General features: G+C 35.3%; 2 protein-coding genes across 2 annotated transcripts; both read right to left on the reverse strand.

The window, feature by feature from the left end:
- Positions 1-2188: 2188 nt before the first annotated feature.
- On the reverse strand, positions 2189-4360 carry LOC131638465 (peroxisome biogenesis protein 19-2-like; the record flags this gene model as incomplete). The annotated part of the gene is made up of 3 exons (XM_058909025.1): positions 2189-2406; positions 2537-2853; positions 4229-4360. Coding segments are annotated over 3 exons (498 nt in total), but the record flags the coding sequence as incomplete, so codon positions are not given.
- On the reverse strand, positions 4273-6718 carry LOC131638450 (pentatricopeptide repeat-containing protein At1g26900, mitochondrial-like). Its single transcript, XM_058909012.1, has one exon. It carries the CDS (start codon positions 6536-6538, stop codon positions 4826-4828), a length of 1713 nt encoding a protein of 570 aa, XP_058764995.1. The 5' UTR covers positions 6539-6718; the 3' UTR covers positions 4273-4825.
- Positions 6719-13274: the final 6556 nt, after the last annotated feature.

Raw genomic sequence — 13274 nt, forward strand, 5'->3', positions numbered from 1 at the left:
TGATGGTTCTGAGACTGAGTGGGATGAGGATTGGTATCCGTATCTTCATTCGGAGGATTTCGCTCGTCGGGCAGAATAATTTGTTTTTGTTTTGTTTGATGTGTATTTTGTAACGCTCGTCGGGCAGAATAACATGTTTTTGTTTTTTTTTGACGTGTTTTGTTTTGTTTTGTTTTGATTTCGGATTGTATCTTTCGCACAGTGTTTTTGGATTTTATTTATCATATTAGTATTTTCTGTTTATATGTCGCTTATTTTATTTGCCGTTTGCGTTTAATTAAAATGCGAGACTGTTTAAGAAAAAACATAAAAAAAAAAATTCTGAGAGCGAGAAAGTTTTTGTATGGTATCCTAAGCATAACATGACACCATTGTTCAAGAGTAAACTATCTGATATTTACCGAAAAGTTGGTGCTAGAAATATCTCTGAGTCACTATCCAAAGAAGAATCATCTGTTGTGAATGATGATGTTGAACTCGAGCATGTTGATCCAAATAATATTCTCAACTTAAGGGGGTTGGTTAAGCTTATTCTTGGTTTTCTTTCATGTTGTAGCCTGAAAATGGAACAAAGTAAGAGACATGAAGCTGTTCAAAGTCTTGTCAACTTGAGTTTCCGCGAGACAAAGGAGCCAATCAATGTAAGCTATAGTTTATCATTATCATCAGGGGACGTCATTACAAAAAAATCAAACAAAGGGGTGCGCTGGGAAAGTCAAAGTTCTATGTTTATAATCCAGAAGATGGATAGTGTTCGCGGCGATGAAATGAAACATGCTTCAAATTTCTCTGAAGCAATATCTGAAGGCGTTTTACGCGAGAATCATGATCATGTCGCTTATTTAATATATGTCGTTTATTTGTTTTTTTTTTCAAGAGGAGCGAGAGCCGTTGAAAATGCGAGACTGTTTTAGATAAAACATAAAAAAAAACACAGCTGCATAATTCGGAAATGAACTTCCGAATTCACCCCCCATGAGGTGTTTTCGGAGATGCACTTCCGAATTGTGGAAATTTAAAAAAAAAACATGCGCTTCGGAAGTTCATTTCCGAAGCAGGGGTATTTTGGGATTTTCGCTGGGGGTGACACCCATAGGGAGGTGGCTAAAGAAATTTTCTATATATATATATATATATATATATATATATATATATATATATATATATATATATATATATATATATATATATATTTAAATTTTGCAGTGAAGACTAGAGGCATGGATGGTTCTATTGCGGGACGGACCACCGATATAACCGGTGATGCATTCTAGACCACACATATGTGTCGGTGCAAACAGGACACTCCAAAAATGTCGGCAAAATTTCAACCCTTGAAAAAACCTATTATTGAAACATACCAGAAATTTTAGTTATAATGAAATTTCCGGTATTGCCCGGAAATTTCAAATACACTACCAAAACTTTTCTCGTACCGGAAATTTGATAAGATGTAGCCGAAATTTCGTCCGAGAATTCTTTTTATCTCATGAAGGTAAAATTTGAATAAAAAAATGGAAAGTGGCATGTATAATTTAAGGGGTGGCATTTATGATTCTCATAAGATTCACCTTTTGTGGTACCCGAAATGTGAGAGAGGTCTGAATGACTTAGCTTTTATGATGACTTTGCTCTTAGTGTATTTGAGAGAGAGAAAAAAATCATTTGTTGAGAGAAAAAAACTTGTATGTAGCAAAACCACTAGTTTCTGGTGAACATCTTACAATTATATGATCTCATTGAACACTAGGCAAAGGAGTAGAACCACAATCTCACCACTAAACTGCAGCCACCTAACATGATTAGGTGATATGCAGACTGCACAATATACTTGCCATCACGACTGTTATTTAAAATCACTAAACGCATTAATCTATTACATCAACAGACGTATTAATCTATAAATGTTAGCTGGCTGCAGATTGGTGATGAGGTTGTGGTTTAGTCATTTTCCTAGTGTTCAATGAGGTCATATATTGTAAGATGCTTAACAAGAGAAACTGGTGGATTTTTTTTCTTATATACAGGTGTGATTGCATATAGTTCATTGTGATTTACAATGGTCATCGAATTCAAGGATCATAAATTAAACGAGATAGTATTTTCAAATTATCATGAAAAAAATTTGTTTGCAACTAGCAGCTGGCCGCATTATCATTTGGTCTAATAAAATGTGAATGGAAGAATCCTTGGATGATATACAATCTTGAACAGAGGCTATAAAAAGTGAGAACCTGTAACCTTACCGTAAGCAGAAAAAAAAACATGAAACTATATTATTCTGACAAGCGAAAAATAAATTTTCCTGAAATTCTGCAAACCAGCAGCTACGGCGTGATAAGAGGGAGGAAACAACATCACATTATAGAACAATTTGGCTGAGAACCATCAGGCATTTCTTGAGATCTGTAAAAGAAAATATTTGTATCAGCTGATGTCATACTGGTTTGACAACTACAAGATAAATGCATGTCTGTGCATAAGCATGTGGTTTTGAATAAGCAAATAGAGATTATTTCTACAAGAAGGAACTTACAACTGGCTTAGACTGGCTAAGTCATATTCGGGAGAAAGCTCCTGGACAATATCATTTGGAGGTTGTCCACAATCTTGCATTTTCTGCATGAGCTCAACAATCTTGGTGAAGTTTCCCGAATCTTTTTCATAAACTTCGTTAAGATTCCGAATCAGCTCATATTGCTGTGAATATTGGTCATATTCTTCTTGGCTTAAGTTGGCTTTATGATCTTCCAACCACTTAGGATACCTTTCTCCGATTTCCTTCATTGGTTCAGCAAGTATCTCCTTGGATAGAAGCTGTTGCATCATGGTCTCCACAATAGATTCCATATCCTAAAAAATGATTAAAATTATCAGTACTAACTCCAACAAAGAAAATCAATATAGATTAATCAATACATAAACAGCAGCAGCTTCTGTTATTCGACATTGAAGTCGTCCATAACTGCAAAACTTAAATAGTTACTAAATCCAATAACAACTTACTCATCTACTTGAGTACTGAAACAAAATTTAGTTCCGAATTCCAAGACAGTTAGTGATACACTCAATTCTGAGGCAGGAACTTTGTGTAAGGCATTGGTAGAGGACTAAAGCATTTGACACACTCGAAAACAGTACATTGACAATCACGCATAAAAAAACTACTAGTTTATTTCATAATGCAAGAAGGATCTTAGTTAAGTAAAAAGCCCATCTGATTGAAATATAAGAACCCAAGGTGTATACAGTAAGATGACTGCATTTGTTTCAAATCATCAATAAAAATTTGCACATACACCCCTCTAAAGTGTGGTTTCAGCATATCAAACATGTTTTGGAAACGACATTTCTCTGACACGCTTTGGACATGCCCCAGACACCTCTTCTTAACAGTGTCAGATTAATGACCTATTCTTTTGGGTTCGATCACCTGATAGACACATCTGTTAACACCAACTCTTAACCAGACACTTCTCGAACACTCCTAACCCTAGATTACATCTTTTACTTTTTTAAACAAAAAGCAAAATGATGCATTTTTCAATTTTTTTTCAGTGGCTCATCGTAATAGGATTAACTAATTGTTGAAAAAAACATGACACAACTTCTTAGTCTTGGTATTCTTTTTTCTGACTGTCACTATCATTACCATAACTTTACTTTTAGAAGATTAATGTATTTGTTCTGGGCCGGCCTCACTATCCCAAAGGGAGGCAACCTAATCATCAGTCTTGGCTATTCCACTAAAGCATCGAAGGTACAATACTACTCTCTAGATCTCCGCACTAGATCCACAACATGGGCTGCTACTGACCGTTAGATGCCATCGAATGGTCTTCCCCGTTCCATGCCAAAATAGCACGTAGGAAACCTCCATAATTGGCATTCATATATAATACATTTCACATGACACTTGAGGTACTAACACTAAAATCACTTTACTCCACTTTCTGTTACTGACTTGGGGTTGGAGTATTAACCTTACAGGTCTCGCATCAAGACTCTATTTCTGACATCCTAACGGGACAGTATTTATCTTAATTCTCAATTTAGATTTTTGTCATGTGAATTATATCTAAGCCAAGATAACTTAGATTACATTACACCAAACCAAATGCAGATAATCACCACCATAAATTTCTAAAGCATGAGATTAATCTGATTTTCTAATATTAGACCATAACATTGGGCACATGAAGATAATAAGGGATTAAGGTATTACTACCTGAGAGCCAGCAATTTCTTCAAACTGTTTAACCCAATCCTCCATCATACCATCTTTACCCAAATCATCAAGACCAGCAGCAACAGAACCATGTGGGGTTGCGAATTCAAGACCCTTAACAGCCTCTTTAAAAAATTATCTCGCGTTCACTACATAACAGTCGTTTCTCTTAAAAAAGCCTTGTTTCATGTCCATTACGAGTGCCCTTTGTTCTAAGTCAAATTATGGGGTTCTTTTTAGGCTGGCACATCAAAGGCTTTATAGTATAGTAACCCCCAAAGTATATTCATTCGATCAAAATCGGGCTTTCCATATCCACAATAACAGAGATGAAGTCAACTTAAGTAATTCTAAGGAATACAACAACAATCAAGTTTTATCCCAATAAACAAGATTGGTTAGATGAATCAACTTTTGTCATAATATTCTATCCAAGACCATGGTTCTATCAAAATTGTACGTGTCATGTTTTCTTCCTAGATGTCACGAAGGAAAACTATGTTCAAGCATTTCATGTGAAATTTCGGTGCACCGCAGAAGCCACCACTTTGTGCAACAGAATGGACAGTTCTTCATAAACCTTCAGTGTTCTCATTCCTAGTTATCAATTTCAACTCTGCTGAATCCAGCCTCCTTTAACATATTTTCTCCCTCTGTTTCGAGCACCCCATAATTGCCTAAAGTAACATTTGTTTGCTTCATTCTTGTAAGGTCCGAGATTCTTCCAGCAACTGCGTAAGTGCTAGAAATGAGGAGGGAATCTGTAGGATGCGTGGAGTAAAAGTTGTTTAGCACGTCTCTCACACATTCCCCCAGTTTAACATCTCCATGAACTCGGCAAGCAGAAAGCAGTGTGCGCCATGAAGTAGCATCACCCTTAATGGGCAAGCTCTTGATTAGCTCAAATGCTTCGTGCAGCATTCCTGCTCGACCCAAGAGATCAATAAGGCATCCATAATGCTCAACCCGAGGTGAAAGGCCATGTTCCTGAACCATGCACTTAAAAAATTCAATCCCCTCGGTAACAAGTCCTCCATGACTACAAGCAGTAAGAATTGCCAAAAAGGTGACTTCATTTGGTCTAAACCCCTCACTCTCCATCCTATTGTAAAGCCTTATGGCTTTCATTGGCTGCCCATGAATTCCATGACCCGAAATCACAGCTGTCCATGATTTCACATCTTTACTTTCCATCCTCTCAAATATTTCCATGGCCTCGTCTAGAAAGCCGCATTTCGCATACACATCAACAAGAGCTGTTCCAAGAACCACATCCAGTTCTAGCTTCTCCTCTTCAATCAAACTAGTAACATATCGAACTCCGTGCATAGAACCAGATGCAGGGTACACTGAAAGCAGCCCAACGAAAGTAGACGAGTTAGGTCTCACTCCTTCATATCTCATTTTCTGCAGTAACGCCACTGCTTCTTCAACCAGACAACTCCTTGCATAAATTCTTATCAAACAGTTCCATAAAACAACATCCTTTTCCACAAGACCATCAAAAACTTTTCGCGCCAAATATACACGACCGGTTTTCGCATACATATCAATCAACACAGTAACAACATTTAAATTACAACCAAATCCAATTTTAATACAGTAACCATGAAGCGACTTCCCCAAAACAAAGTTCCCTCCATCACCAGCTGCACACAAAAGACTCAACATAGTAGCCACACTAGCCTTAATCCCAACACAACACATCTTCGAGAATAACTCAAAAACCAAACAATGCTTTGAAACAAGAACACACCCACCCATCAAAATATTCCAAGTCACCAAATCATTTCTCTCAGGAAATTCATCAAACACCTTACATGCATCTTCAATTCTTCTACAAACACAATAAAACCGCAAAAGGGTATTACTCAAATCAACAAACATCCCATTCTCAGACTTGACCGCAATCCCATGAACCCCTCTACCAAACCCAACCTCTAAACTTGTTCCACAAGCTTTAACCACAGCGATTAACGAAAACCGATCCAGCCCAATTCCACGCTTTCTAAGTTCATTAAAAATGGGCAAAGCTTTATTTGAAAAAGGGCTAACGGAATAGCCTCTAAGCATTGTATTGAACATGAAAAGATTGGGATTTTGAGTATAACTGAAAATGGTGGATGCGTAATCCATGTCTATGGTTGAAGCAGCGAGAAGCTTGCTTAGAGGAAAAGGAAGATTGGTGAGAGAGGTTTTGATCATGTAGCTATGAAGTTGATGAATTTCGGAGGAGGTTTTGCATGATTTTAGTGCGAGTGTTAGTTTGTGAAATGCGTGGGAAATAGTTGGAAACTGTGTGTTAGCCATGTAGAAGGATTAGAAAGATTACTCATAGGATTAGAAAAAGAAAAAGAAGGAATAGAGACAAGGCACGAAAGAAACCAGAAAGACCAATAGATTTGTGTAAACCAGAAACCAGAAAGACCAATAGACTTTGTGTAAACCAGAAGGAATAGAATTTACTTGATGGAATTTGAACAAGGATGAAGACTAATTTTATAATAAGTGATCAAATACAATGATTAAATTGATGAATGTATCTATTATGTTTATAAATGATGAAGAATGCATATAAAGTTTTAATAAATTAAAATTTATCAACTAAAATAATCTATAAACATGGTTGAATTTTTAAATGTCAATTCAAAATATAATCCAATAGAACATTCAAAATATGAAAACAATTGCATCTATATAGTGTTGTGACTTTTGGTAATTCAAATAAATTGATTAATGTAATCGGTTAAAACAGAGGTGTAACTGGTTACAACCCCTTCCAACAACAGAAATATCAAAATAGTGAGATTTGTAATCGGTTACGTTTTATATAACCGGTTACTACTTTTTAGATTTTGATATCTTTCAAGTTAATAAAGTTGGTAATCGGTTTTATGTAATCGATTACATAGTCGAAAATTTTGTTTTTAATTTAGTTGGTTAGTTGAATTTTTGTGTTGTTGTATATATACCCCACATTGGATTGTTAATGAAGAATCATTATTTTCACCTTAATTCTCCTGGCCTCTCTCTCTCTCTTCCTCTCACTTGTTCATTATTGTGATCGGGTTTTCCCAACATTTGACATCAAAAGCATAGTTCTATTATCAAACACTTAGTGTGTGAAAGTACTTTCCATCTCCAATTAATGTATCCCTGCAAACCTCCCAATTTTCAATGCGAAGAATTGTGACAAATGGTACAAATAGATTAAGGTGTTATTTGCTTATCTAAATATTCTTGAAGTGATCAAGAATGGTGTTAATCTACTTGTAGGAAGATGCAATGGCTACACAAAGAATTGCACATAATGAAGAGAAGACAAAAGATTTCAAAGCTTTGTATATCATTCATCAATGTGTTGATGCTTATAACTTTGGGAAGGTTGGTGATTGCACATCCTCAAATGAAGTTTGAAAAATTATAGAGAAAAGTTATGTTGAAATTGATAAGACAAAGGTGGTGAGGTTAAAAACTTATAAGAGACAACTGAAATTAATTTGAATATAAGAGAAGGAATTAGTGAATTTACTATAATGATTACAAGATTGGTGAATCAAGGGAAGGCATGGGGAGAAATTGTATATTTCTATGGATTTGACATTTTGTGAACATAATTTTTTATGTTAATTCTTCACACTGATGAGGAATGAAATTAAATTGCACAATCATGATGTTAGTATGATTAATATTTTAAATTTTCTTCAATTATATCCAACTAGCTCAATCTTCTACACATGTTCAACATGTCTCGTTAGAAGTAGATCTTGATTATATCTTTAATAAAAACACATATAGATGTAGTTGATCTTATTTTTTATTATTAAATTAATTATTATTTACATTAGAAAATGATCATGAAATTGATCTTTATTTACGGGATACCACTAGTACACCTAACACTCAGTTGACTATCATCCAATATAACCTTCCAACCTTCTGTGAGATATAAACTGAACCTTCAATCTAAATTCAACATCTCATTAGTAATTATGTGTCATCTCATAAGATATCTCGATTATATGCATTATTTATATCTCAATTATTTTTAATTTATATTTTTAATAATGTACAGGAAGCGTTGGAAGAATGTTTTAAAAATCGGATCGAACCACCCCGTTGAACCGTACTCTAATCAGGTTTGGACCAACAAACCTCTAGGTCTACAAAATTGAAATAAAACCGTTTCAATTGTAATAATATATTTATTTAATTTTTTAGTTTAAATTTAATATGCGGTTCAACCACGGTTTAATCGGTTGAAGTGATTGAACCTTGACCCGCACACTTTTTTGGTTCATTATCTGGTTCAATTTTTAAAACATAGGTTAGAAGATCATAGATGGACTAAGACAATGGCTGAAGAAATGGAAGCTTTAAAAGAAGGAAAATGCTATTTCCACCCTTACATGAGCATACCACGTCTTTGAAAATTTAAAATTGTTTTTCATGCGTTTGGAGATGCATCTCCGGACGCACCCAAAATCACGTCAATATTCTCTTTTCTAGATTTCACCTTAATTTTTAAAAAATATGATCCGAAGATGCATCTCCGTATACTATTTGGGTGTACTCAAAGATGCATCTCTAAAATACCATCTACACTCATTTATGAGATTTTGTTATTCACGCAATTGATTTAAATAACAACTCAGTGATATTTCTGGAGATTCATCTCCGAAAATGCCCAACAGAAAAGCTGATAAAACACCACCTTGCATGAGCTTCTTCTTCATGCTAAAAGACAAAACTGTTGAAAAAACCTTTAAAAACTCTCTCATTCTCAATCAAATTTTCAACATCAAAACATCATTCTTGTATTTCATCACTTCAAAAGGATCAAAACAAGCTGAAATTATAGGTAAAGATCATTCCTTTCATCCTTCATTCCTTGCACTAATCATAGTTTTTAGCTGAAAAATGAACGTTGAGTCCGGAGATGCATCTTTAGACAAAGACTGGTGTGGTCCATATGTACATCTCCGGAGAGTCCTGATAGTTTGAGTTTTAACACAATTTTTCCATTATTCATGGCAATCGATATCATACCCCTGAATATGTTTTCAAGAGTTATTGTGAGTGTAGATGTTAAACTGGTTGAAGTGAAGCATGATGTTAAACTGGATGAAGTGAATGATGATGTTCAATTAGATGAAGCGAATGATGATGTTAAATCAGGTGCTCAACCAACCATTGTAGAGGGGGATGTTTGTGCATAATTTACAAACAAAGACGTGTTTTTTGTTCGTGAACATATGCTACAATGGGTTCGTAGGGAGGCCAAAAAATTGGTGTTTTGCATTGTAATTTGAAGACCCTACAATGGTTCGGATAGAAGACAAGCATTTGTAACAATGGTATGCAAAAGAAGTGGCACATACCAACCAAAGATTAGGAAGTTCAAACGAGAAAACACGGGAACGAGGAAATGTGAGTGTCTGTTTAAATTGTATGGATACCGTATGACGAATGAGACATGGAAATCTAATGTGATTTCCGGTATGCTTAATCATGCCTTGATTGATAAGCTAGTCGTTCATTCCATTGTATGTCGCCTTGTTCGCAAGAAGAGAAAACTTGTTTCGGACATGACATTCAACACGGTGGCGCCGAAAAACATACTCGCGTATTTGAAACGGAAAAGGTAAATGTTTCAAATATCAAGCAAATATAAAATGAGTGTGCTCGAGAAAAAATGCGGTAAGAGGACCAAGATCAGAGATGCAACAAATGTTAAAGCTTTTGGAAGATGACGACTATGTTTCAAGATACAGAGTTTTTGATGATAAAGTCTCCTTTGAGATATATTTTGGAGTCATTTCGATTCCGTGAAGTTGTTCTGCACCTTTCTATTTGTACTCATAATTGACTCAACATACAAAACAAGCAAGTATAGACTTCCACTCTTGGAAATTGTTGGTTTCACTTCTACATAGAAGAGCTATTCAGTTTAAATTTGTTATAAATTTCAGGAGTGTGTGTCTGCGATATATCCAGATTTGCTTAAATACATTGAGGGCTGGATTCTGGATCAGGTTAAAGAGACGATTATTTGTGCATGGACCAATCATGTTTGACACTTTGGAAATACAACAACACAGAGTTGAATCCACGCATGCTAGATTGAAGAATTTGTTAGGCAGTAGTAAAGGTGATTTTTGTTGAGAATGGAACATCGTGAACCAAATGCTTTAAAACCAACATAATGAGATACAAATATTTTTTAGTCGGAGCATTAATTTGTTAGAACACTAATTCCAAGACAACATCCTTTATTGAAAGTTGGTTGGCAACATTTCCCAGACGGCATTGAATTTTATTTTTCACGAAGTCAAACAAGCGAATAAAACAGGTTCCGATAGCTCAAAGTGTATATGTACATTTAGGAAGACTTACACTCTTCCATGTGCTTGTTTAATTTCAAAGAATCTGAAACATGAAAAACCAATACGTATGGACAAAGTTTGCATTCATTGGACCAACTCCATTTTGATGATGATGGTGTGAGGAAGGGTGATAAATCAAACATATCTATCATGAACGAGTAGAAAGTGATTCAAGAGAGATTCATGAAAGCCAATGACATCATGAAATTTCACATCAAAGAGAAACTTAGGAAGATTTTATATCTAGAAACAACGGATTTGAAACCACCATTGAAACCGGTTAAAATAAAGGGTGCCCTTAAAAGGTAAAATTAACTCAAAGTGGCAATTCCACGAGACGGACTCCTTCGTATTTTGAGCATGTTTGCTCGCATTTTCCGGATTCTCCGACTCAAAAATCCCAAAAAATTGGTTTTAAGGCTGCACGCATTAACAAACCATCTCCTTCAGCGTTGTTACCAAAAATGTACTAAATGTTGAAAGTGAAGGCAACTGTGATTTTCGAGTTGTTTCAGGTTTACTCCGTAAGAGAGAGGACAAACATCAATTTGTTTATCTTCATCTTATACAAGAGATGACGATGCATAAAAAGTTATGCACAAAGTTATATGAGAACAAAGCAAATTGCGATACAATTCTCAATGCTCTTGTTCCTTGTCTTAATGGTCTGATTCTGTTTGACAAATGGATGCACTTTTCGAAAATGGAACATCTTATAACAAGTGATTATGATAAGGTGTGCGTTGATTTAACACGATATAGCTTCTCGGAAACCTTCTTTCCACTTCGGAGTAAGCCAACTCATAATCCATCGGAACACATCACGTGTATTGGTTAATTTTCAAAAAAAATAACATTTTGTTCAGGTTTATTTGAAATTGAGATGTCATATACCAACGACATCACCGGAGTAGACGACACATTTCACACAAGATGTTGAAATATGGCCTAATCACTTTCTTGAAAGGATGGAAGAGTTCAGCAAGTTGAGCGACGTTGAACGAGAAGCAAATAAGGAAAGGTCAAAGATTCAGCCACCAATATATTTACGTAGTAACTCAACTTTTAATATATTTTAGTTGTAATCTAACAATGTACACATTTTTTTTATAAGTAACGCATTGCATAATGTTATAAATTTGAATGGTATTTTTAGATATTTCTTGTTTTACAAATGCCGCTTTGCATGGTTAGTATGGTCTTGTTTTGCATAATTTTTTGGTGAATCCGGAGATGCATCTCTAGATACCTCTTAATTAATTAAAAAAACAAAATAGGAGATCATTCGGAGTTGCTTCTCCGGAGAGACCTTAATTTTTTGAAAACATAAGGCGGATCCAAAGATGTATCTCCGAAATATATCATGCAAACATGATCATGTGTGTAAGGTCCTTATTGCTCTATAACTTCTATAAATAGAGTCTCTCAATCCATTTTCTTTAGACACACCAGTCTACTTATCTCCATCTTGCTTTTTGTATTTCAATGGCACAACACCCCCACTTCAATTTCAGATTTGCGAGGACATACTTCTCGTCGATATGAAAATGAAATTGAATACTCTCTTGCAATATTTAGAAAATATGAGTTATCAAGCTCGAGTACCGTTCATCCTCAATAGACAATGACGGAATGATACAATTCACATTGCTTGAACTGAAGAAGGATGATGGTTTGAAGGTGATGTGGAGTACCTTTTACTGTTACTCAACAAAGGGTCTTGATTGAAGTGGATGCGACGATTCAAAGATTAGTCGACGATATTATAAGAATATTACAATGTTAAATTTAATAACATGTAATGTTAAATTTATATAATGTTTATTTTGGAGTTAATTTGTGTTTGTTTAATTCAATTCTTTCATTGTTGTCTCTGTCGCTTTCTATTTTGATCTACCAGAGCATATTCCGAAGATGTATCTCCATATATCTCATTGACTCCTGAAGTAAGTGGCATTACGGAGATGACTCATGAAGTAAGTGGCGTTACAAAGATGACTCATGAAGTAAGTGGCGTTACTGAGATGCATCTCCGAATCTAACCTTTTATGTACCCGAAATTTGAAAGAGGTCTGAATGACTTTGCTTTTAGTGTATTTGAGAGAGAAAAAAAATAAACAAATCATTTGTTGAGAGAAAAAAACTGGTACGTAAAAAAAATCACTAGTTTCCGGTATTTAACATCTTATAGTATGTTTGGTTTGGCGGTGAGTTTCTCCAAATTGCGGTGAAAATTCACGTTTAGCCCAAAAGTTACCTTTTGTAGCTTCTCCAAAATCGCGGCTGGAAGACATGTGAACGCTCGTTTGGTGGCTTAAAAGCCAATCCAAACAGGCTATTACAATATACGCCTCATTGAACACTAAACAAAGGAGCAAAACCACAACCTAACCAGCAAACTGCAGCCACCAAACATGATTAGGTGATATGCAGACTGCACAATATACTTGCCATAGGTTATATGCAGACTGCACAATATATTTGCCATCATGACTTTTATTTTAAATCAACTTGACGCACTGCAGATTGGTGATGAGGTCATATATTGTAAGATGTTCAACCAGAAACTGGTGGGGTCTTTTTATATACAGGTTTAGGTTGTGACTTGCATATAGTTCATTGTAATTTATATCGGTCATCTTAATTCAAGGATCATAAGA

The sequence above is a fragment of the Vicia villosa genome, unplaced genomic scaffold, assembly GCF_029867415.1.
Source record: "Vicia villosa cultivar HV-30 ecotype Madison, WI unplaced genomic scaffold, Vvil1.0 ctg.002318F_1_1, whole genome shotgun sequence".
NCBI classification, from domain to species: Eukaryota; Viridiplantae; Streptophyta; class Magnoliopsida; order Fabales; family Fabaceae; genus Vicia; species Vicia villosa.